The 24,167-nt window shown below is 37.3% G+C and overlaps 1 protein-coding gene across 1 annotated transcript in view; it reads right to left on the reverse strand.

The window, feature by feature from the left end:
* LOC105388412 (ADAMTS-like protein 4) overlaps positions 1–24,167 on the reverse strand; it is a 118,686-nt gene that overhangs the window by 26,600 nt on the left and 67,919 nt on the right. The window contains exons 5-7 of the mRNA XM_048627883.1: positions 23,899–24,040; positions 22,615–22,717; positions 19,432–19,562 (exon numbers count right to left, since the gene is read on the reverse strand). Of these exons, the coding sequence (XP_048483840.1) occupies positions 19,432–19,562; positions 22,615–22,717; positions 23,899–24,040 (376 nt within the window). The remainder of the gene's footprint in view (positions 1–19,431; positions 19,563–22,614; positions 22,718–23,898; positions 24,041–24,167) is intronic.

The following is a 24,167-nucleotide window of genomic DNA, read 5'->3' on the forward strand; positions in this document are numbered from 1 at the left end:
GTATTTTAGAAATTTAGGACACGTCCTAAGGGCTTTTCTCGGGCTCTTAGTGTTTACATTAAGTTTTTATATGTGTTATCTCACTGTTTTATTATAACAACAAATAACATATCCCTTGTGGTTTTATTTAAGAATTCGTTTCCTTAAACAACGGCGTAGTAAATTATGTACTTAATTTCATGTTCACCACTTCTCTTTTCCCATATTCTTGTTTATTTACACTCTCATTTCGTAAAGGTGATTTTCCTTTGCCGGTTCATCAAGTGCTCGTATATAGAATGTTGAGGAATGTGGTTAGCTCCCTGTTCGTCTGGATTCCCGCAAAACAGTACTTTAGGTACATCCGGAACTGATTAAGAGACTAATTTATACATTTAGCGACGTCTTCTTCCACAGCTTTATCGTCATTAAGTGCAAATGTCCAGATGGCGGGAATCATCATCATCAACGTCGATGTGCGCTTAAATTGTCAATTTTGCTGTTGGATAACGTAGATTTGTATCATAAAAAAAGTTTTTTATACTTAAATTATGACCAGTGATTGAATAATTTTGTAATTTAATCAAATATAACATTTAAGGCCTTCTAAAGTAATTTACGTAATTTGAATATAATAATATATAATATATATATATATATATTTGAATATAATATTTTCTATATAATATTCAAATTACGTCTAATTACTTATCCATGATGATTATTATTAAGTGTGTGGTTTTCATATTTAAAATTAAGTTAAATATGAACAAAATCTGGCTACATGTCTCAGAAAAGATGTATCGTTCAAGTTTTAAGGGCAAATCAACAGAGTGTTTATTTGTTAAGGGCGCCGAGGACACCACTGTTTGTATAAAACCGTGCAATATTTATTATATTTTGAAATTGCCCCAATTATGATGGTGCCGCCCCGCTATCTTGTTGCCACATACACTTAGATAAAGAGATACTAAACTCACATAACAATTTTATACCAATTATTCACAGACACATGTAATAATATGTATGATGTTGGTGTATCTTTAATAAATAAATAAATAAATAGACACAATATTAGAGGAATTAAAAATGAAGCTTGTGAAAGTAGCATGATTAAAGGCGGCGTACATTTTAAAACCGATTTAGATAATTAGGTAAGGATATGCCTAATTATATTGAAACAAATAAAGGTTTAAAGATTACATACAAGTGCTTCTTTCTTTTTTTGAAAGTCTTTGTTGTACTTACCTACCTAGTTTGAAAAGAAGGAAAATTTTGGTCGGTGTTTTATGAACAGATTACAGCCATTCAAAACTTACATCATTCATAACTGTGTTTTTAAATAAGTTTTAATTTCTGATAAGCAAGATATTCCGACTGACAATTCTATTTCAGTAAAAGCCAGTAGAGTAACGAATATTTTGTAAACTCTACGTGAAACACACATCAACTTTGACAAGGTAATTTGTAAGCTTTCAGGAAGCTCGGATATTTCAGGCATAGTTTTAGTCGACGAACGATGATAGTACGCTTCATATAATATAGACGTCACATTATAGACAAACCTTGGAAAGGCACTAAATACATAAAAATAATAAATTCCTTTTGTTATATTTATGAATAGATTTTAGAAAAAAAAAACAGATGTTCCATGGTAAAGTAAAAAATAGTTACCTAAAGCAAAAATGTATGTACCGGGTGTTTATTTTCGATATTTTAAGAAGTATGAAAGTGTGAAAGTCTAAAAGTGTATTTAGTATGTGTACTAAATACACATTTACCAGGCAAGAAGTAAGTACACTAATAAAATTACAAGCTGTCTCTAAGGTCTGTGTCTTGTTCTGATTATGAAGTGTGTAGCAGAGGTATAGACAATAATAATATATTTTTATTGTTAGTTGCCTGAATAGTATCTAGGATAATACTCATGGATCGGTGAAGGAAAAAACATCGTGAGGAAACCTGCACCTAAACCTATCTAGATTTAGTACATCTAGATATGTGAATGTGAACACACCAACCTGCAGTGGACCAGCGTGGTGGGAAAATGGTCCAAGCTTAGGAAGGCAGTTTAGACCTTGGGGATATGCACAAAGATTCGAGAGAGCCAGGTGCAGGTACTGTTACCCCCACAGAGAATAGAATAGAATAGAACACTCATGATTACTGTTGTGAGACCATGCAACACATATTTTTTACATAAATATCTGTAATCTATCGTTCATACGCATGCGACTTCTCTCTACAGGTAAATAAACCCTGACACACAATTTTATGAATGAAATCTTGTTTTGTCAAGTGCTGAATTTTCAAGCGTAATGTTTACTAATTACCTAAATTAAATACCTATATTTTTGTAAATAGGTACCTATAATAAAGTTATATAGTGGTATACATAAATAGACATTCAGTAGACTATAATTTTATTACATTAATGGCTATGAGAGTTTTCCATTCTCGGCCAATCCAAATGATTTTATAAAGATAGACTATGACGATGACTGACTAGACAAAAAATAAAGTGAGAATGTATAATCCCACGTTTTAACTAAATATTATAATTGTGAAGGTTTTTTTAAACAATACGTTACATATAATGACTCCTTTTAGTTAATGTATGTTCGTGTATTGTTAATCTAAGGCTACTGGCCGTAAAAATCGATGTGATAACGAAATAGGTACGTCCACATATTTTTTACATAAATTAGAAGTAATCTTATCTACATCACTGAACATTAGACTAATATCAGCAATATTTTAATAAAAAAATTGGCACGCAAAGCTTAATAACAAAAATTGGGAACAGTATAATATAATGCCCATTTTTTGATACGCACCTCTGCTCTGACCTACTTAGGGTGATAAGGGAAATTAAGTAGATATAAACTGATAAGAACCTTACCTACGATGACATTGGTTAGTTTTTTAGGCCCAACCTTGGTATTTCACTATTTACTCTGTACAGCAAATACGTCCCGATCTCAACGCTGCCGCTGCGCTGGTAAAATTATAATGTTTTGTTTCAAAGTTAAACTAAAACTGTACTACCACAAAAACTTTAAACACTGTTTAACAAGTGTTTGAATCGAAATTTGACAGATTATGTAGGCGTTTGACAGCGCTAAACATCAGTTAAATATATCTAAGTTTTTGTGGTGAGGCTCAAAGTATTAATTTATAAGGATTAAGGTTTGGTCAGGGTGAGTAAAGGGACTAGTGAATGTAGAGGAAACATAACGAGTATGCCAGGAGGCACTTTGAGATCAATAGTCTCTGCTATTCCACATGGGGGACCATGAGTGTAAAATATGTGAGTGTATAATGTTTGGCGAGCTCTCAAAAATCTATGCCTGGTCATGGAAATATAGGTCTAACAAATAACGCCATAGGTTTAGACCACGTCTTCCACATTTCAGTCACTTCAGGTAGCCAGTCCTATAAACCAGGCGGTGAAAACTTGATAAGGTTTCCAATTATTTTTATTGCATACAAAAACATAGAATGTTATGACTAAGCAATCGAAATATGTCACGTTAGATCGCGCCCGATCCAGAGATTACCGTATGTCAGAAATGTTTGACAGGGAGGAATTACCTTCTAAAAACAACGCACAACTAATTCTGTTAGTCAAAACAAAACACGACAATATGTTAACATTTCTTCTCATATGTGTCGACATCCGAGCATCTATCTGTACCAGCTTGACGTTTCACTAATTTGAAACTATGTACTTTGGTTTCGGTGAAAAGCATTACAGAATTTGGTATATAATCGTTGTATGGCTAAAATTCAGTTTAAGACAATATTAACTAAAATAGTAGTTTAAAACATGTAAATTGAAAAATAACCGTTTACTTTTTGTTAAACTTCTATCTAACACAGAATAGCTTCAGATAGGCCGTCCAAGAAAATTCCGCGGAAAAATGTGAGTATGGTTGTAATTTTCAGAATATGAAAGTTTCTAATATGAAAATATTAGATCTATGTTAATAATGTAGTTATATTTTGTTCTCTTTGATATTGTTACTGATTTATTTTGTACAAACACACTTTAAGTAAATTATGAAATAAATAAAAAACGTGCTTTAAAAATACTTCACAGTGACAAAGTTTTCATCACAACTTTGCTTGTAGTAAATCAACGACCTAGACCAAAAATACTAAAACTCGTAAACAAACAAACGCAATCACTTCACATTGGTCCTTTACAATCGTTTCGTTGTCGAGAGCGAAATCGAGACTCTTTTCAGGCGCGTTGACATTTCCGCATTTTCGCGCCAATTTTCCGGAAAATCCGCGAAAGTGCGCGATTCGATGGCGCGCTGTCGCGCTCCTGACGAGAACTGAGGCCCAGCTGTGGCCAGCCGCTCCAGCCAGCCTTCGCCTACTCGGCAGTGACGCACGAATAGCGCTACGAGTCTACGATACTCCGTGGAGTGCAGGATCTATGACGTTGACGGTTGCAGATGGACTTGCAATGTTTTTAAAATTAAGAATCTTTGTCGAACAAGAACTCGAAGATAATTTTAGTTGTGGTACTTAATTTTTGTTTACGGGTGTATATTTAATACCGAGTTACCGACTCTAATACATTTTCAGGTTTACGGACCATTTTGATAAATAATTAAATTAAATTCTGTCTACCTACATTGTGATGATAGATCTTATTACAAAACCAATTTATTACTCGGAAATGGCAAAGTCAAGCTATCAAATTAAAACGAGTTTTAGTTATTTACTTTAAAAAGTAGCGTGGCGTGAAAACCAGACTTTTCCATTTTCATCCTTTGCGATTATCTCTTTACTTTTAGCGCTGGCATATTTTAAATTTCGTAAAATAAAACATCCTTTTATAACGCGTGGTTTAAAAAATAATTTTACCATAACAATGCATTTTATTCAAAACTTAATTCCTTTTTTAATATTTAGTAAACATAAATTTAATATAAAGATACATTGTAAGTTATTGTAAGTTAGTCTTTAATACAAATGCATACTAAATACCACCATATCACTTTCCTATCTCCTGGCCAACATTTATCTACCTGCGGATTTGTAAGAGAAACAAACGGTTTAGCTAAGTGAACGCACGATAAGCTCGATATGCATTTGACAGACAGCTATAATTAGCCAATCAGCTAACTACTGAGGGTCCGTGATAAGGTCCGATGAGTGTGACAGCCCATACATTCAACAGTGCCCTTCAGATTAGCTAAGGCGGTGTTCACACTGCCACGCATCCCGCTTCGTGTATGCGTGTCGGAAAGTTGCTTGTAAGTATCTCCGCCTGTACTTATACGAAACATGCTGTCTAAAACTCTGAAAACGCACATGCGTGCGTTCATGCGTTCTTACATTTCACGCAACACGCACTGTGATGCGGGGCAGTGTGAGAACCGCCTAAGAAACATTGGCCACTGGCAAGAGTGCACAGCGCTGGAAAAAATTAATCCGGAAGTTAAAGAGTATCTTTGAAAGAGGATATTATTAAATAAATAAATAAATAAATATGTTGGGACATCTCAGTAATACTTTAGAGTGTAGATTTTACTTGACATGATAGAAAGGTAGTGTTCTTTAAAAGTGATACTGGTATTTTTGATCGTAAGTGAGCATTGTCAGTTTATTCTCTCAAAAATTTAGTGTCGGTACTACATGCGATTGTGGAAGTGTACCGTCTACCTTTACCATATGGGACCCGTAGTCGCGATATCGGGCGAAAAACCATAGATTTTCCATTATTTTAGGTTATTTCACTGGATTCAACCGGTCAATGTGAATTGACTGGCAGAAAATGTTTTTAGCATTAAGTCCACCCTTTGTAGGTAAGTACTTTTATTTTATAATATTTGTGCAATAACAGTTAAATAAATATAATGCGTGTTTGAAATAGCAAGGTCGCATATTACGATTTGGAAGGATATTCGCGAACAGCGACTTAGCAAAATACGTTATGCAACGGAATGCCGTACACAAACATAGCGACACGATAATACAATGTGTATTTTGTACATTCCGCGACTGAGATAGCGATGCTCTCCTGAAAGTCATTAGTGGGTGACTTGTACCATCAGAATGTAAGTGGAGCAAAAATATTTACATAATCTTCTTGTTTTACAGAAACGAATTTATATTTGTATTTCGATGTGCAGCATTGATAACATAATATTTTTTGCCGTTACAGGTAGGCTGTGTATTTAACATGTCTACGTTTAATTACGTTTGTGCCATAGTATCCAAAACCATAATTATACCTCCAAGTAAGTACATGGCATTTAAAATGCACCAAGAGATGCAAAACTATGTATTCGCGAAATCAGTATAAGTACCTAATTCTAAAAATAATTTAGGTATTTAGGCACGGTACGTTGACAAGGTATCAACCGTGCTATAAAATGAACGTACTTATTGGCCCACGTTAACATACACTCTTCTATAAAATCTTGCAATTTTACAATATAGGCTAGTTCAGAATTACGTTGATCTATTTCCTTGCCGAAACACTAAATCTCCGGAGGCCCTAGCGTGTGTAGATAAAAATAATAACCTGCGTAAGATGGAGCAAACAATAGACTGTTGATTCTCCCATAAATCATGTCAGCTCTAGTGTCAACATGGATCTATCGCCCTATAAGGAGGCGCAGTGACCCCAAGGCCTTGTACTGGCTGAAAATAGCCGGACGCAACTATCAAAATATTAGACTCATCTATAAAGCTTATCAGAACAGAGTTTCCTGTTACTCAGGTGGCCTAATGACTGTGACGACTTTCCAGATAGAACTTTTAAGTAAATGTTTTCTTTGTTTCTATGGGTACGGTTTAATTAAAAGGCGTGGGTAAATCGGGAAAAAATTAAATACGAAACAAAGACCTCTATCGCACGTAAGTACAATAAATGTGAGGCGGGCGGCTCGCTTGTGAGTCACTTCTGACTACCCCTTTGGGGATTAAAGTCTTAAGTAGGTTCTTTTGTAAGTACTAATTAAGTACATATTTTCTCTTATTTGAATTTGAACTTAAATTTACGGTTAGTTAAAATGAATCAAGATACCATATTCAGCAAAATATCGTACAAATATAAATTCTAGGATTAGAAACGAAAGCCAACCATATTTAACCACTATTAGGTTTATAAATACAGAGCGAATTCAATAAAGAACCCCTTAACCCGATTACACACTGATTAACAGGCGTAAGCATTTATCTCACAGTGTAACAGGAGCCAAATCGTCCCGATTACCCACGGATAGAGATGAGAATTATTTGGTGAATAAAATCGATGTGTAACTGAAGAATGTTAAGTAATACAGCATGTTCATGAATCATGCGATTACGTACGGTCAGCAGCCGCACTTGGCGCCGCGGTGTAACCATTAGATTAGCGATAGCAAAACAGATACGACTCTGGATTAATTTACTTGTAACGCAAATAGATTTGAGCGAAAAAATTGGTCAAGTGTGATGTTCCTTTGTTCTTTCATGTTTCATTGAGAATTCTCGAAGGAATTTTGTTATGATTTGGCCGTGTAGTAAAGCGTAAACGCGTGTTTGGGGCCGGCAATTCTTTTTATACGAATATTGGTGAGTCACAAAGCCACATGGCAGCGAAAGACCTATAAATCGAGCTTCCAGCCGACTGCCGCTTCTACGGTACAATAATTTACTCTCGCGTTCGTAATGACGTCATTAGATTTTATGTCCGTAGCAGAGTCATATCTTCATAGGCGTATCACGAGTTTATGGTTTTTGGCATACCGCAATTAAGTGGTTAGCTCAGCATACAGGCATGAATACTCCAGCCGTGTATACAGCGCACTTCTGTGGTTTACTTTAAATGTCTTACACCTTGTATGTACATGCGTATACAATGCGTGGCTGAAAAATGCTGTTCATCTTCTAGGTAATAATAAAATAACTCAAAGTAGTTATCGGTAAAACACCCTGTGTAACTAAAATATGAAATGAAAACGTAAACCTTAAATCTATTTCTTTCAATCTTCGAAAGGTAGAGGAGTTATTATTAGTTATAGTAAAAAATGCATGGTTTGCATCTGTCGGACAGCTAAATATCAATGAGGAAAGCCAGCACCGGTAGTCTACAGCTAAGTATACCTTTTACATGGAATGCAGCCTGCTTTTAAATCAAACTTAAGTAGTATTTATGATGTAGGGGCGATGGCTGCAGGCACTCTGCCTAGGTCTTAGTACTTAAGTTAAACACACACAGGGTGGTTGTGTTTAGAGTACATTATAAATCAGTCTAAGCATCTTACAAGTATTTACATGAATAGACTCATCAGGGCTTGATCTGACCATGTAGGTATAGCTAGGCTGTGTGTACGAGTATTCTTGAGTAGGTTAGCTTTGAGTATCAACTAGATACCTATATCATAGACTTATGTATATAAGCCTATGCCTATATTATCCTAACTAATATTATAAATCGAAAGTAACTGTATCTGTCTATCTGTTATTCTTTGACGCCAAAACTACTGAACGGATTTGAATGAAATTTTATATACATATGGTCTAGACCCTGAGAAAGAACATAGGCTACTTTCATCCCGGAATTCCCACGGGAAAACTTTTTAAGGCGAAGCGAACCTCGCGGGAACAGCTAGTATTTTATAAAGGCAAAGAAAAAAGTAATTCATTCAAACTCAAATGTTTTTGTACCTCGTATATATTTTTTAATGAATGTATTTTTTTCAAACTACTCTTTATTTACTTTTGAATAACAAATACTCTCTAGCATTGAACAATCATAGCGGTCCACAAATATCTATTAAGTTATGCACACAAAATATGTGAAACTAAACCCTTTTAAATTTTATAAAAACAAAATTAAAACAGCTTTTACGATTGTTCTAATGAAGTGGCGGGCGGGCTGTTTAATTTTTAAGTGCGTGTTTTATTTACGCGTTCATAATTCGGTTTGTTTTACATATAAATCTTGTGAATTTACGGCGACTGCGAATATTAAACAGAATGTTGTCTTTGTTAGGTATATTTGGAGCGCATTCCTGCTGCCGCGTGCGTTCCAGGAGGGTCGCTCTAGCTTCATAAAAACGAACAAACGTGAGCTGATGAGAGATCAAATCCCGTAGCATGAATTTTCATCGTGAACGTGACGTAGAAATTTGTATGGAAATTTTAGTTCTGCTGCCGACCACCAGGGGCGCTGTTCATATTTTCATACAAAATTACTCGATGAACTCTACTTCGATGAAAATTCATGCTAAGGGGTCTGATGTCACCGGTACAGTTAAAACGAGGAGATAATTATATAACTACGTGTCGTCATTAGATTCGCACTAGGCCAGCGTGGTTGACTAGGCCTAAAACCCTTCCTGTCCACGAACCCGCACTAGGCCAGCGTTGGGTACTAAGCCTAAAACCCTTCCTTCATTGGAAGGAGACACGTGCCCTGCAGTGGGGTGGTGATGATGAATGAAAAATGTGTCGTGATTAGAGTAGTTGCGCTACGAAATTTAATTTTTCACTAGCTAGAGTCTGTGAGAAGTGACCCCCCCGAACTCTTCAAATCTTGTTATCCCGAAACGGGAATTGGAATTGGGAAATAAGAGAAAGCAGTATATTAATGTCTTTCTTCAGTTCAAAAAAAAACATTTTCGTATTTTTTTTTTGTTTTATAAACAGAAAAAAGGTATATAGTACACATCATACACACGGTTCTTATCCTAATCCTAACTAATATTATAAATGCGACAGTAACTGTGTCTGTCTGTCTGTTTGTCTGTCTGTTTGTCTGTCTGTTTGTCTGTCTGTTTGTCTGTCTGTTTGTCTGTCTGTTTGTCTGTCTGTTTGTCTGTCTGTTTGTCTGTCTATTACTCTTTCACGCCAAAACTGCTGAACGGATTTAAAATTAAAATTGGTATGGTGTCTAGACCTTGAGAAAGAGCATAAGCTACTTTTTATCCCGGAATTCCCACGGGAAACCTTTTTAAGGCGAAGTGAAGCTCGCGGGAACAGCTAGTTTCAAATAAATTTAAATCTCCAGTTTGTGGGCGGTCGATAAAAATAATGAAAGAGCTTTAAAATGCTTTGCCCTTTAATTTAATAATGTTCAATTTCATCGATTTCAGCACCTTGTATTGTAATATCTGGAACAGTACAGTATACGGATAATATTAGAAAATTGCATGATCAACATAATATCTTTTTAATCTGATAGTCTTTGGAATGAATCAAGATATTACATTGTTTTCAATAGACTTTCGACTTCACGATGTGTCTGAAAACCATCCTGTTGATTTAAATTTAACGTAATTCCAAGAAGTTAGGAAAAATTAAGGACAACATCTAGGTAAATATACGTTAAATGTTTAATTCTGTAGGTTTGCTATATTCCGAAATAATATTTGCCATACAACAGCATACATTGAGGCGTACAATTGTGTTTTGAAAGCAATCACGGAACACTGTTAGTTGTTGACCTCAGTTTTGCGGTTTCACATCATTATGGGTTATTACATTTTCTACTTGAGACATAAAACAAACATGCATTTTGCAATAGAAATCTTCACTGTCACACTTGTGAAAAATATTTTTGTGGAAAAATAATATTTTTTTTGCACTTATGCAGCTAACTAAGTATGCAAACTATTCATAAATCGATATGTGAATAGGTACGTGACCAAAACAACTGAGATGAACATATTTAATAGGACATAGTTGACAGCATACACAACAGAGCTCACAGGTAATCCTTGAAAAGTATTCTTTGAATTTACTATACAATATACAATACTTACAAGTAAAACGTAACTATTGGAGTAGAATAGCATCTACATCGGGCTCTGTAGTTCATATATCATATATCTATCATGCATAAATTATACTTCACAATAGTATTATATCTGAAAATTTATGTATTACCTATTATTAATATGAAGAAGAAACATTTGTTAATAAAAAATATGTTGGCAACGAATAAACAAAATGACAAGTGGAAACAAACGGCGTAGTTTGCATAATGATCTGAAATCACATAGCGACTGCTTCGCAACTATTTCCTTTGAACACTGTAAATACTCTCAGATTTTCCCGTATACTGCCTGGAGGTATCCTTAACGTGATTGGTCGAGGCGTTTGCGACAAAATTGGTGCAGCAATTTCCCAATTAGTCACTCTGATTGGCTGCTCACGATCCACGCTCGTGCCCTTTAGTCTTTAAATAACTTTTTATTATCCATTTAGACATTGTAAACCTCAATCAGCCATGGCAGGGGATGGAAAGGTGAGAACTGGTTTACGATACCGATCAGCTATAAATATTATATAGTTTTCAGAGACAGCTTAACCTCAGGGTAAATCGTAGAGTGATTGCCCACTGACAGTGATTTCCAACTTTAAGAATGCACCCCTTTTTGTGATAGATTACTTCATTACATTTAGAATCAGATTCACTAGATGGCACTACTACTTTACTGATGTATAAACCCAAAAAAAATCGTCAAGTGGCTAATGTGGCTATACCCTAACTACTTTAGTGTTTTGCCACGTTTACATAAGTGAGTTACAGTTATGTTGACTTAGTAAGTCCTAACCGTAAGTATGATAAATCGTAAACGATAGTTGTCAATCATAATGTCTTGAGTCCCGACTACGAAGTTTCGAAACAGCTGTTGGCTATCGCTGTTACTAGACAAATGTCCGCAATATATCAAAGGGGCAGTTTTCACTATCGGGCCAATTAAGTTATTTACTGGGTGGAGTCCATTTGCAATAGTAAGTGATGTTTACAACATAATCAGCGGCTGACAAAGATCCATCAGGCGCCTTCGCATGCTAATGCGGCACTTTCCCCCACTAGCCGGGAAATGCGATTGGCAGGCGTCCCTTTACCCATTATACATAATAACTCTATTAAAAACTGTACAATCGTATCTAACAATTCACGATATTGTGATATTTTATAAGGTAGAATAGCATTAAGCGGGCCCTCAAATTATTATAAGGGACATGCTTTAACGAAATATAAAAGGTATCATATCCTTAGAAAATGTGCAAAATACTACAAAACCATATTCAGTTGCAGTGCAAGTTCAATTACCGACATAAACGGAATAACAAATAAAACGACCACACTCTAAAGCCCTTACTATTACCACCGGCATCGGCATATGCCGCGCACTTTCAATTATGCATGAAGCCACTTTTATCTGGCTCGTTGGCGATCTGACAAATTATATGGCAGTTGTCGTTAACACGATTTCTAGGTTCAGACGTAATTGGGACTGGCTGTTGAATTGTAGCCTTTCACAAGGAAAGCCCTAATAGGAAATCTGAATAAACAAACTAGCTACAGCACTGATTGGTGAGGCCCGGCCCATGATTAATGAGTAGTCTTTGGAAACTGTTGGCGCCGGTCAGCGGTGGAATTTTTCCGGGATTCCTTACGGTATCTGCAATGCTGATTCGTCCGCACTATTTTGTTTTTCTTATTTTACTTTTACTTGGAAAACATCAACCACCCTTTTTAAAAACAACGTCGACAGGATCTCTTCCTATTTTAATTGAGTTTCCTCGGAAGTGAAGTATTTCTTATGTGAACTTATGTCATTTGAATGAAAATAAACAGGCACAGCGACAAGCCTGCAAATTATGCATCTGGTTCAATTGCAGTGGCATCGTATCGGCAATAAGCTGGCGATAGGAGCGAAGTAACGAGCCGCCGGGACATCTGGGCGTTCTCGGTTCGACGCCGGCCTGTCATTATTCCACAATTAATTTGTCGCTCACTGCAGTTCACTGCAAAGCAAATACATCTGTAGGTCCCCTTTCAAGAAACAGACCAGTTGCGGATGTTTGCGTAGTCGCACCGTCCATTACCGCACACCCAAAGAAGCGTCCAAGACATTCGCCGACAGGAATAGCATCGGACGTCAAACAAGACAAATAAACGCAAAGGGACAGTAGAAAAGTAGAACGATAGATTCGTCTGGTAATCTTGTGGTGGGCTGAAGATGTTTTGCGTTGTCCAGCCGATTGGCTCGAACAAACCAGTATTTCTTGTTTCTTCTAAGGGCTACTGTTTGCTTGTCTAAGTATTAAGTGCAGCTTTTTTTCATCGATTACTTGGTTGAAATATATAACAAACTATTGCGATTTTATGACGTTGTATATTGGATTCATAAGGCATTATCTGTAGGTTATGGTGATTCTTAATATTGTAATAGAACCTAGTGTAAGAACTTATGCTATCCAAAACATAAGTTGTAAAAAAGCCAAGTCCCGTAACTCCACTGCAAAACGCTGTGAGATCCACGTAAGTAGGTAATACCAAGACGATTTATTTATCCGATCTCTACTTAAGGGTTCTTCTATCCTAAATGATAATGCAATTCCTTAATTTCCCAGATATCAACTGCAAATCAATTCATAATTATTGATAGAAGCCTTTGATCGAAGATAGAAGCCTACAGATATTTAAACAAACCATTTCGAAATCTGAATAAAATAAATATAATACTTATTGAGCAACTAAGCATGTCAATAAACGGTTCAAATTCCCATGGACCTATCCTCCTGCAATTAAGGAAGTAACTCTGAGTTCCACCCAACTGGATCTGGAGTAGGTCCATCGCACACTTAGCGCGCCATCTGTAACTGATTACGAGCCAGCTGTTCCGCAGCTCTTTGTCTATAATACTTACACTATGTACACAGTTTATATTCGCTAAGGTAAACATTTGCATAAGAGATGCGATTACCATAGTTTTGTATGTGTCGAACGACCCAATTTTTCGATTCAGGGTCAATATCGAGTAAGTGAAAAACACGTGTGACTCTGCTCTGGGTAGAATAACAGAATATTTAAAAAATACAAGGTTTCATGTATAAAAAGCCTCGTCTACTAGTATCCAGCAATGACCACGCGGGAGTTTCCACAAATGGCGTTTTTTTCTAATCTATCAATTTAAATATTAGCTTTTAACTATTCGGCGGACCTCCGTAAACATATTGCGGCGCCAGGCCAAAATAAATACCGTGTAAATTGCTTATTTATGTGGCTATTTGCGTTAGTCGCGTCCAAACTAATAATTTCGCCTCTGAAAGCAAAACACGAACTAAGCTTTTAAGCTTCGGGCTTAGGAAAATTTGTGCACTTCGATTCATAGTGGAAATTAATAGTTACAGTAATTCCTGTACAGAATAGCGTAACATTTACTGAAATGACAATATCGGAGTGTAATAAATACGCTGCCAACAAAGCCTGCTATTTTGTAGATTCAGTTAGGACAATTGTTGTGATATATTTTACTCGATAACTCCAATAGTTATGTTACCCTTAGGCCTTTGCCGTAACAATTTGGCGTATTCTATTCAACTTGCATTCTATACGAATGTTTAATTTATTCTATGAAAAAACGTTTAGTACTCCCTAGCTGAAACATTTGGAATTTGAATATCCAATAGAATACTCAGAGCTGTTTTCATAACATAACATATTTTATGTTATACATATTATGAAACGTAAACCTGCCTTCAGGAAGGTCAACGATAAAATTTCTCCTGTATTTCACTACTTGTATATTAATCAGCTGCTAGTAGCTTGTAAAAATTTACGTTCACCAGAAAATTTTATATGATTTATACGATGAATAAAAACATTTGACTTTGACTTTGAATGTATCATGTCATGTGTCACATAATTTATCCATCAGTGTAGCAGGATAGTTTCATTATTACAGAGGTTATTGTGTAGGTCACTACTGTGTAGAGTCTAGAGTCTAGACTCAAGAGTACATAACAATAGCCAGCTGACGGTCGAACCGTTACCAAACGCTACAGGCAACAGGGGGTGGGGCTAAACAGTTTACTACGTTTGTAGTACAGTTTGATTCACGTAAGTTGACCACTTTTCCCTTGACGAGGGCGGAATGAGTCCAGACAAACGCCATTTTTAGGCTGCCTGTACACTAGACTGTACATAGAGTGGACGTGCCAAAGTGTACCTTTTTTATCACAAGGGGCTAAGCAAGTAGTAGCCAATAGTCATTGAACTAATATTCTAGTAATATTATTATTAGTTCAATCGTAGTATTACAGTGGCTTAAGAAAAACTAAGTGTAGGAACGCTTCTGCACTAAACACGACTCTATCTCGTTATCCAAATAAAAAAAACTCGTTAAGCTAGTGTAACCCCTCTGCATTCAAAGGTCCATGATCGTTTGCCAGAGGCTAGCTTCAAGCATTATTGTGTAGGCCAGACTTGCGTGTGATTGATCAGTGCTTCGGGTGACGGCTAGTCCATAGAATGCTTTACAAGGAAGAATATTATCAGTGAAAAATCGTGAACTGAAACCAGCTGTTTCATTATAATGTTATTAACGGAATGTATGTTTTTATTTCTGCATATCTCTTTTTTGCACATTTAGATGCGTTCCACCAAATGGTCCAAATTTAAGTAGGGGTTCTTTCAGACCTTATGTACATAACATACATACCTAAATGGATATGCACAAGGCTCCATTCAAGAGAGCCAGATGCAATTACTAAGAATAGCATAGGATAGAATACCTTCAATATATGAACTTCGTTGGTAAGTGATTTCCATTGGTCTACTGCAGGTTGGTAGATGCAGAGTGATTTGAAAGCCTAGTGGGGCCGCTCAAGCAGTAAGAATTAAACATTTCTCTATTCTTCAGGCTCACTATTCAATTTTAGAACATCCTGTAAATTGTTGTACCGTATCGTACCTAGACCTTATAAAGTTATCTAGTAATTCCACTCATTTAATTCTAAAACAAACAACCTATTTGTAGTAATTGCTTGTCGGTCTATAATGTTGACGATAATGGCCATTGATAAAATATAGTATAGGTGCACATAAATCACGATTTCATTCAAATAGGGCCTGAAAATTGGTTCGTGACAAATTATGTAATTTGTTGTGAGCTAATTACAACGCCGGGGCCGATTATTATGTCGCTGTTCGCATTAGATTGAATACACAGATAGGTATTCGCAATTACATAGATAAATACACGGATAACAGTCCTGTTAGGTCGGATGACGTAGGAACAGGGTACAGCAGAAGTACTGCTCGTGTATAATAATTATTTCAGGCATTGTGCGTATATTTAACTAAGAGTACCTAATCTACCTATATTTATTTTAACCCGTAAAAAGTTGCGATTTACTTCCAGTAGGTACTTAGGTATGGCCATCGTCATGACGTCGGTCGCGCTCTTTTTAAATTTAATTAAATTATTAGTAAATTAATCAAAAATATATTTTAGGTAAATAAATTAATTCAAATGGAAATTACAGATTTTGATCATCAGAATCTAACTCTATAATCCTCGCTTTTTTGTTAATGCTAGTTTGCCTACTGGGAACGCAGCCTAAGGAAATTAGCGCCATATACTACATTACTTATTAGCTTTAACATTGGAATTGGAACCAGATGGCGTAAATATTCATACAAATGACATAAAAGCCATAAAGGATATCACCAGGTGGAAGGTACAAGAATGAGATCGACTACATATTCAGCAGCCACAAATGCATAGTACAAGATGTAACGGTTTTAAACAGCTTCTGTACTGGAAGCGACCACCGTCTCATCCGAGCCTCTCTACTAATAAATACAAAACTTGAACGATATGCCACAATAACACGTAAAAAGCCCAAGGTGAATCCCATAAGTTTAGTGGTAAACAAAGAACCATATCAGAAGCAGATAAAAGAACAACTGAAACATGTGGACATCAAATCCAGTACAGATACACTTCTCGACTATCTTAGCAAGACCCTTTGTGATGTAGCAAGACAGCTGCAACCAAAGAACACAAGCCGGTCACAGAAGTTACAAGACCAAACTAAAAACCTGCTAGAGAAAAGAAGGTCTTTGTTAAAACAAGGAAAAAGCCACACAGACTTATTTAAAAACATCTGCAAGGAAACACGAAGGCACGTCGAAAAGGATCTCGAGGCATATCGCGAAAGAGTAGTACAGGAGATCATTAATAAGTATAAAGGTCCTAAAGTATTTAGAAAAGCTTTACAACCTGGTACACAGCAAGTCACCAAGCTTAATGATGAACAAGGGAACCTAGTCACTGAAAAACAGCAGCTATTACAAGTTGTAGAGGGTTATTACCGAGAGTTATACAGGTCTAGGAACCCTAAACCACAAATACCAGTGACGCGGACAATAACAAACGTTGGATCCGAAGATGTGCCAGAGATCACAGAAGCTGAAATACAATTCGCCTTGAGCAAGATGCACAATGGAAAAGCCCCTGGTGAAGACGATGTCATAGTAGAAATGGTAAAAATGGGGGGTGATCCGGTCGTACAGTTTCTGAAAGAAATCTTTAACAGGTGTCTAGAAGAAGGTCGAATACCTGAAAAATGGGAAAGTGCCACTGTCATCCTGTTATTCAAAAAAGGAAACAAATCAGACCTTAACAATTACCGACCCATCAGTTTGTTATCCCAGCTCTACAAACTACTGACAAAAATTATTACCAATCGTCTGACAAAAAAGCTGGACTTTTACCAACCAGTCGAACAGGCCGGCTTCAGAAGCGGATTTAGCACCATGGACCACCTACTATCTATGAGAGTAATAATCGAGAAGGTTATGGAATATCAGATACCCTTATGGATGGCATTCATAGATTATAAGAAAGCCTTTGATAGTGTGGAGTCTTGGGCAGTCATTCAGTCTCTACAAAATGCCAGAATTGACCACCGCTATACGCAACTCATAGAAAATATCTACCACAACGCAAGCTTAAAGGTAAACCTGCCACCAGAAACGAATCCAGTAAGGATAGAGAGAGGAGTAAGGCAAGGTGACACGATCTCTCCGAAGTTGTTTACACTGGTGCTTGAGGATATCTTTAAGTTGTTAAAGTGGGAAAATCGGGGTCTTAACATAGCAGGAAACAGGCTGAATAACCTAAGATTCGCTGATGACATTGTCTTGTTCTCGGACAACCCACATGACCTTGAGACCATGATACAAGAACTTAGCGATGCTTCAGGGCGGTTTGGGCTTGAGATGAACTTGGATAAAACCAAAGTCATGACGAACTGTCCCGACAACACCATGGACATCAGAATAAACCAAACCGTCATAGAAAGGGTAGAGAAGTACGTTTATCTTGGTCAAGAAGTCGTCATGGGAAAGAAAAACCAGACCAATGAAATTGATCGGCGCATAAGACTAGCGTGGGCAGCCTACTCCAAAATTGAATTCGCTCTAAAGATGAACATCACGGCTGAGCAGAAAGCTCGTATACATGACCAGTGTATCCTACCTGTGCTTACATACGGGGCCGAAACCTGGGTTTTTACAAAAGAGATTCTCTCCAAGCTCAGAGTGGCACAAAGAGCAATTGAACGTAAGATGGTAGGAGTGACACTGAGGGACCGAAAGCGAAATGAATGGCTCAGAAAACAAAGCAAAGTCACTGACGTCATCAAACGTGTAGCGAACCTGAAGTGGCAATGGGCTGGTCACGTCGCCAGAAAACCTGGCTCGTGGTGCAAAACGCTGCTGGAATGGAGACCGTATGGTGAGACACGCCCTCGTGGTCGACCACAAATGCGATGGACCGACGATATAAAGAAAACATCTGGTAGCAAATGGATAGAGATAGCCCAAGATCGAGATGAGTGGCATAGACTGAAGGAGGCCTACACCTTTGAGGTTGAAAACGGCTAAGAAGAAGACATAAAAGCTACGTTTCTATGAAGAGAACTAGGCCCTGAGTGCGAGTTTTAACTCTCACACTAAACCCGCTGGGCCCTTAGTGTAAGTCTTTCAGCAGTGAAACCCCATGCAAAATTATTGTATGGCGCGGAGCTAGTGCAGCTATTTACCGCTAGGTGGCGTCTCTCCCGCGCCATACAAATTCACATTTACTCACCGCTTCTCGTTCGGTGAAAAAACTCGCACTCAGGGCCCAGAGGGCCATGTGTAGGTTCTTCTTAACCGATCGATTAATTAAATTTGTATGGAACGGTTGGTGGCGACTCTCTCACACAATACAATTTACTCGCCACTACTCGAACGGTGTGAAAACTCGCTCTCTGCATGCAGTGTAGACTAACCTTACACGCTTACTGCACGCAGATGGCTCGGAACCCTGGCTTTGTGCACGGCATCCTGTCTTCCACCAGCCCGGGGAAATAACGAAAAAGCCTTTCTTATCGCTAACTTCCAGAGCCCGTAGCATAAATTTTCATCGTGAACGTGAAGTAAAATTCATCGAGCAATTTTGTATGAAAATATGAACAGCGCGCCAGGCGGTCGGTAGAACTAAAATTTTCATACAAAATATACTCGATGCATTTTACTTCACGTTCACGATGAAAATTCATGCTACTGGCTCTGATCCCATTCATTGCTTTTAACATTGGTAACTAGATGGCGCTAGTTTCCATACAAATGACATAAACAGTACTAACCTTGCACGCTCCCTGCACGCAGATGGCTCGGAACCCTGGCTTGGTGCACGGCGTCCCGTCTTCCACCAGCCCCAGGGACGCGTAGAACTGCTGCCCGCGAGGCCTGCAGTTCAGGATGCAGGGGGAGTTTCCTGTATTGAGATTCACACGTTAAGGGTGGTATTTGGGCTAACTAACGACATCATTAAGGGCCCGTACAGGGTGACGTGCCGCGCCAATTTTGGGTTTTCAATGCTCTTCACACAGCACACGCAGTGACACGCACACATGTAAGTTTGCACAGTGGGTCATAAACTTTTACTCGCCAACTTTATTGACAATTATGTTCAAGTACATTTTGGGTGATTTTAGGGTAAGTAAGTATAATTCTTACTTACACTGGTAGGCACCAGGAAAGAGTAGAAATTAATAGGGGTGCCACTTTACTGTATACTCGGAACCCGATTAGCTTTCTCAAACAAATGTGGTATTTACTTGTAGAAAGGTAACTACAAGTATTAAAGTGTAGATAATAAGTTTCGGGCATCCTCCAGCCAACTGAACCCCGACGACAAAGCAAAGTAAATACATAGTGTCGCAAAAGGGCTATACTAAGCCAAAAGGGGATGACTCAAGGAGTCATTCTGGACAACTTTTGTTCTACGAGATTTGCAAATTCGCGAAAAAAAATTTTCGTTTTCCATGGTAAAAAGACACAGTCATGTCCAACAAAGTTTCTATTTTGATGTATGAGGTATTGTTAGAAGCGTATTGATGGCGCGATGGTTATAGGCTATGTGACGTTCCATTAAAATGTACATAGCGCCCTCTAGAGGACATAACGTGATGATCGAAAAAATAATAATTCAACTTTGTCGTGTAAGGTATCAAATGAAAGGGCTTGATTTTCACATTACAAAAATATGCATATTGAAGGTATTTAAATAACAACACCAAAGCTATTGAAATAAAAAATGATCATGAACTACTGACGTAAAATTTCATAAAATAAAAACAACTAAAAAGTTACAAATAAAAAAATACAATTATAAACAAACGAAAAACCCGACTGTACGCTAAAAACATGAAAACAAGTCCCAATGTTAATGGAAAGTATCGCAGGCGGGGAACAACTTGACCGCCACTCAAGGCCGTTTTCTAAGTAACATTCAGCTAAATGGTGAACCCTCTGCTGGTCCCCGCCTACGATACTTTCCATTAACATTGGGACTTGTCAAGAAAACTCAACAGGGGTTTCCATACTAAAGTGAACAGGACTGAAAACCATCACACTTTTTACCTTTAAATTGCGCTAATTTTGTTAGTTTTTCTGTTGAATTTTGTCCACCTTTTCTGATTGTTTTGGCCATATCTTGGTGATACCTAAATCGATTTGATATTGAAATATCTCATTTGAAAGCTTATAAGTTGACAATGTTTTTAAGCTGAAGTGCACAAAAAATTGTTGTATGGGCTTATATTTTTTCCAGTTATTTTGATGTGTACCTATACTTTTTTTTCTTTGTTGTTTTGTATAAGTATGTGTTTCTTTTCTTTAAATCTGTATTTTTTTTGTTGTTGCTGTCTATGTGTCGAATAAATGTATCTTTATCTTCAAATCACGCCATCTATCGTTTGTTTTTTTTGTGGCTACTGTCTATAGAAGAAATTCCGTCATTGACAATTTTACGTTAACGAATTTATTTTTATTTATTTTATTTTTATTTTTACATTTTCGTGGAGAACCAACAGCATTTTGTTAATAAATAATTATTACTTATGAACACATAACAACTTGATGCCATTAACAGAATGAACTTAGTAAACCCAGTAAACCTAACACATCCAGAGGAAAAATAAAATCTCTTTCTCTCTCTCTGAAAAACATACTTAATAGCCTAAACTCGATGCTTTTAGCTATTAACATCTTTGAAATAAAATTGAGCCACCACCGTGTTACTGCCCTCATCAGATCCTCACGAGACCATACCTCAACCAGCACCAAGAGACTGTATTTTTGATCCTTAACCTAATGTTTGTGCGTATTGTCATCACTTAGATCCATTCGCTATATTCCTGCTCCTCATCAGACCTTTACGAGACTGTAATGTCACGAGAATATTGCACACTATCTAATTTAATTTAATGTATTGAATGTGTCATAAAAGTTGAAAAAGTGCAATGACAACCAATGTACAGTGATTTTGTATCTGTACACGATAAGATCGCGAGCTGTCAGTGCTGCCTAAACCGACGTGACCCTTCTTTGGAGGCCAGCGGCCAACTGAGTCAAACGTCACTTGTGTTTATGATTTTATAACACAGAAAGCCGCCATAGATATTTGTATGAAGATTTGAGGGAAAAAAATTGCTCAAGTTTGGGATTAATTTACACAAAATAAGTGTGTGTTTATTAAAAAACAAGGTATTTAGCGCCTAGTCCAAGCCTTTAACTTTATAATATGATAAAAATCATATGAAAATTCTTAATAATTACGACAAAGTTGTTACAATACGGGAGTGTGATTTTCTGGTTTTTCGTCATATTCTGAATTTTATTTACAGTTATCCATAATCATTTACTTGAATTCGAATCATTCAGCACCTAGCTAGACTCTTCGGCTACCTGTGTGATTTTTTTTAAGGTTGTAGAGCATCGTTTACTACATAATTCTATGACAATGCCAACCCTCGATTCCCCCTTGCAGACCCTTAAAGAAAACATAACTTAATGTCAAGAGCATCTTTTGAAAAAAAGTAATTAGGTACTTAATCATGATAGGCAATAAGATTATTTTTTAAGCCTATATCCTAGTACATGATGTATAATTATCTGTATCGCCAAGTCTTTATTTTTGGATCTCACATTCAAAATCAGGGTAGGTATCAAGCTTTATATGGCATAAGAGCAAATTTTTTTTTTTTTGGTATATATGTGAAAGTTGTTTAGTTCGTCTTACAGATCGTTTATTAAATATTTTGGGGAGAATTCACATCCAGCTAGCCTAGCACGGGGCGCAAGACGCTCTCGTTAAGACGTGACATACGCCCCATGCTAGGCCTTCTGTACGGAGGTTCAAGTAGCCCGTAGTAGCTGAAGGCCGAGGCAGAGTGTCGGTTTAAAAGAGGCTATGCTAGGTCTTCTGATGATATCGATGCTTTTGATGATTATAATGGATGTTAATGGATCATAATAAGACGTACCGTCCACATAGGGCACCCAGGTGTAGAAGCGGCCGCGGAAGGGGCGTCGGTCGTACGCCGCGCACTGCTCCGCGCGGGCTTCTTTAGACGCTCCTTTACATGGCTGGAATAGAAACGTGGTCTTCTATTAGGCCAAATGAAATACGGAAGTAAATTTGATTTAGATTTTAGGTAGGTATAGTTTATTTATAAATTATTGTTATAAAATGTAATTCCTAAATTCTTCATACCTAGGTTACAGTCCGACAATAAAGTCCTGAAAACGGAAGTGCATCCTAAGTAAATGTTATAATCCGTATTTAATCGATCTATTATCGTTTAAAAAGCCATTATCAATAGGACTTTCTTTTAATCTTTTTAAATGTAATGACAATAATAAAAAGTCTTTGCAAAATCGCACTCTATATATTTTCATGACCTATGTAGTTATTAGAAATGTATGATCCTTTCATAATTATTATTCTTAAGTTCAACTAATCAGAAATTTTATTCTACCACTAGATCTATATCTAACCTTGTCTAGCTTGGTAAACATTATATCAATATTTTAATGTACTTAACTACGTATGCAATGAATTAAATATGAATTTAACTGTTTCAGTAAATGTTCGTAGTCTAAACGAATTAATTCATATGCAATAGCTGGCGATACCACCCAGGCACCTCACCAGCCTGGAGCCTAGGGGGTCACTCTACATAACTAAAAACTAAGTTTCGCAGCGACTCTATCTCGTTGTATTAAACGAGCCAATTGCACGACAGCTCTCGTTCATTAGTTATTCGTCAGTGTAGTATAGAGTAACCTTTCTAAACCTGCGGAAGTCACGAGCTTTTATCGCGTGTCCTATATTTCCTGTCTCTACCACCACAGACAAAACCTATCGTTCAATGCATCCTTTGTCGTGTGTCTCACACCATCGAACGCTTAAGGCGATCATGAAACCCATTGGCGTTGCTCGAACTAGAACAGTAAAACACCTGCCTTAGAATTCAGGAGTCACGTTCATTCTAAGGCCGAATGGTGTAGTGGTTAGTGACCCTGACTGCTATAGCGGTCCCAGGATTGATTCCTGGCCGGGGGATCTTCGTTTCAAGACAAATATTTTGTTCTCGGGTCTTGGGTGTTAAATGTTTGTGATGTATGATATCTCCAGAGATTATCCAAACCCCCCGAGTCTGGAGGAGACCCATGTCCTGCACTGGATTATAACTCTGCGTGCTCATTCAAATCCTTACTGTTTCATCTCTTTCTCTACCATAAGGAGGAAAGGGAGGCATGCTTACCGCGGTATTGCACTCGTGGTAGCGCTTGGCCAGCCCGGGGCAGTCTTGGTCGTCAGTAGCTGCTCCCCGGATGTCCCGGATGCGTCGTCTCGCTCTGTCTTTGCCAATGTACAGCTTCCTTCTCTTTCTGCTGCGGCGCCACCTGAAGTGAATAGATATTTTCTATGAAAATTCAAAATAGACTATAAAATTTTACTACAGAAATTGATAAGACAGTACATATTTACTGAATAAATCAATCGGTATGGAGGGTTTATAAGACACCAGAT

The sequence above is a fragment of the Plutella xylostella genome, chromosome 19 (assembly GCF_932276165.1).
Source record: "Plutella xylostella chromosome 19, ilPluXylo3.1, whole genome shotgun sequence".
NCBI classification, from domain to species: domain Eukaryota; kingdom Metazoa; phylum Arthropoda; class Insecta; order Lepidoptera; family Plutellidae; genus Plutella; species Plutella xylostella.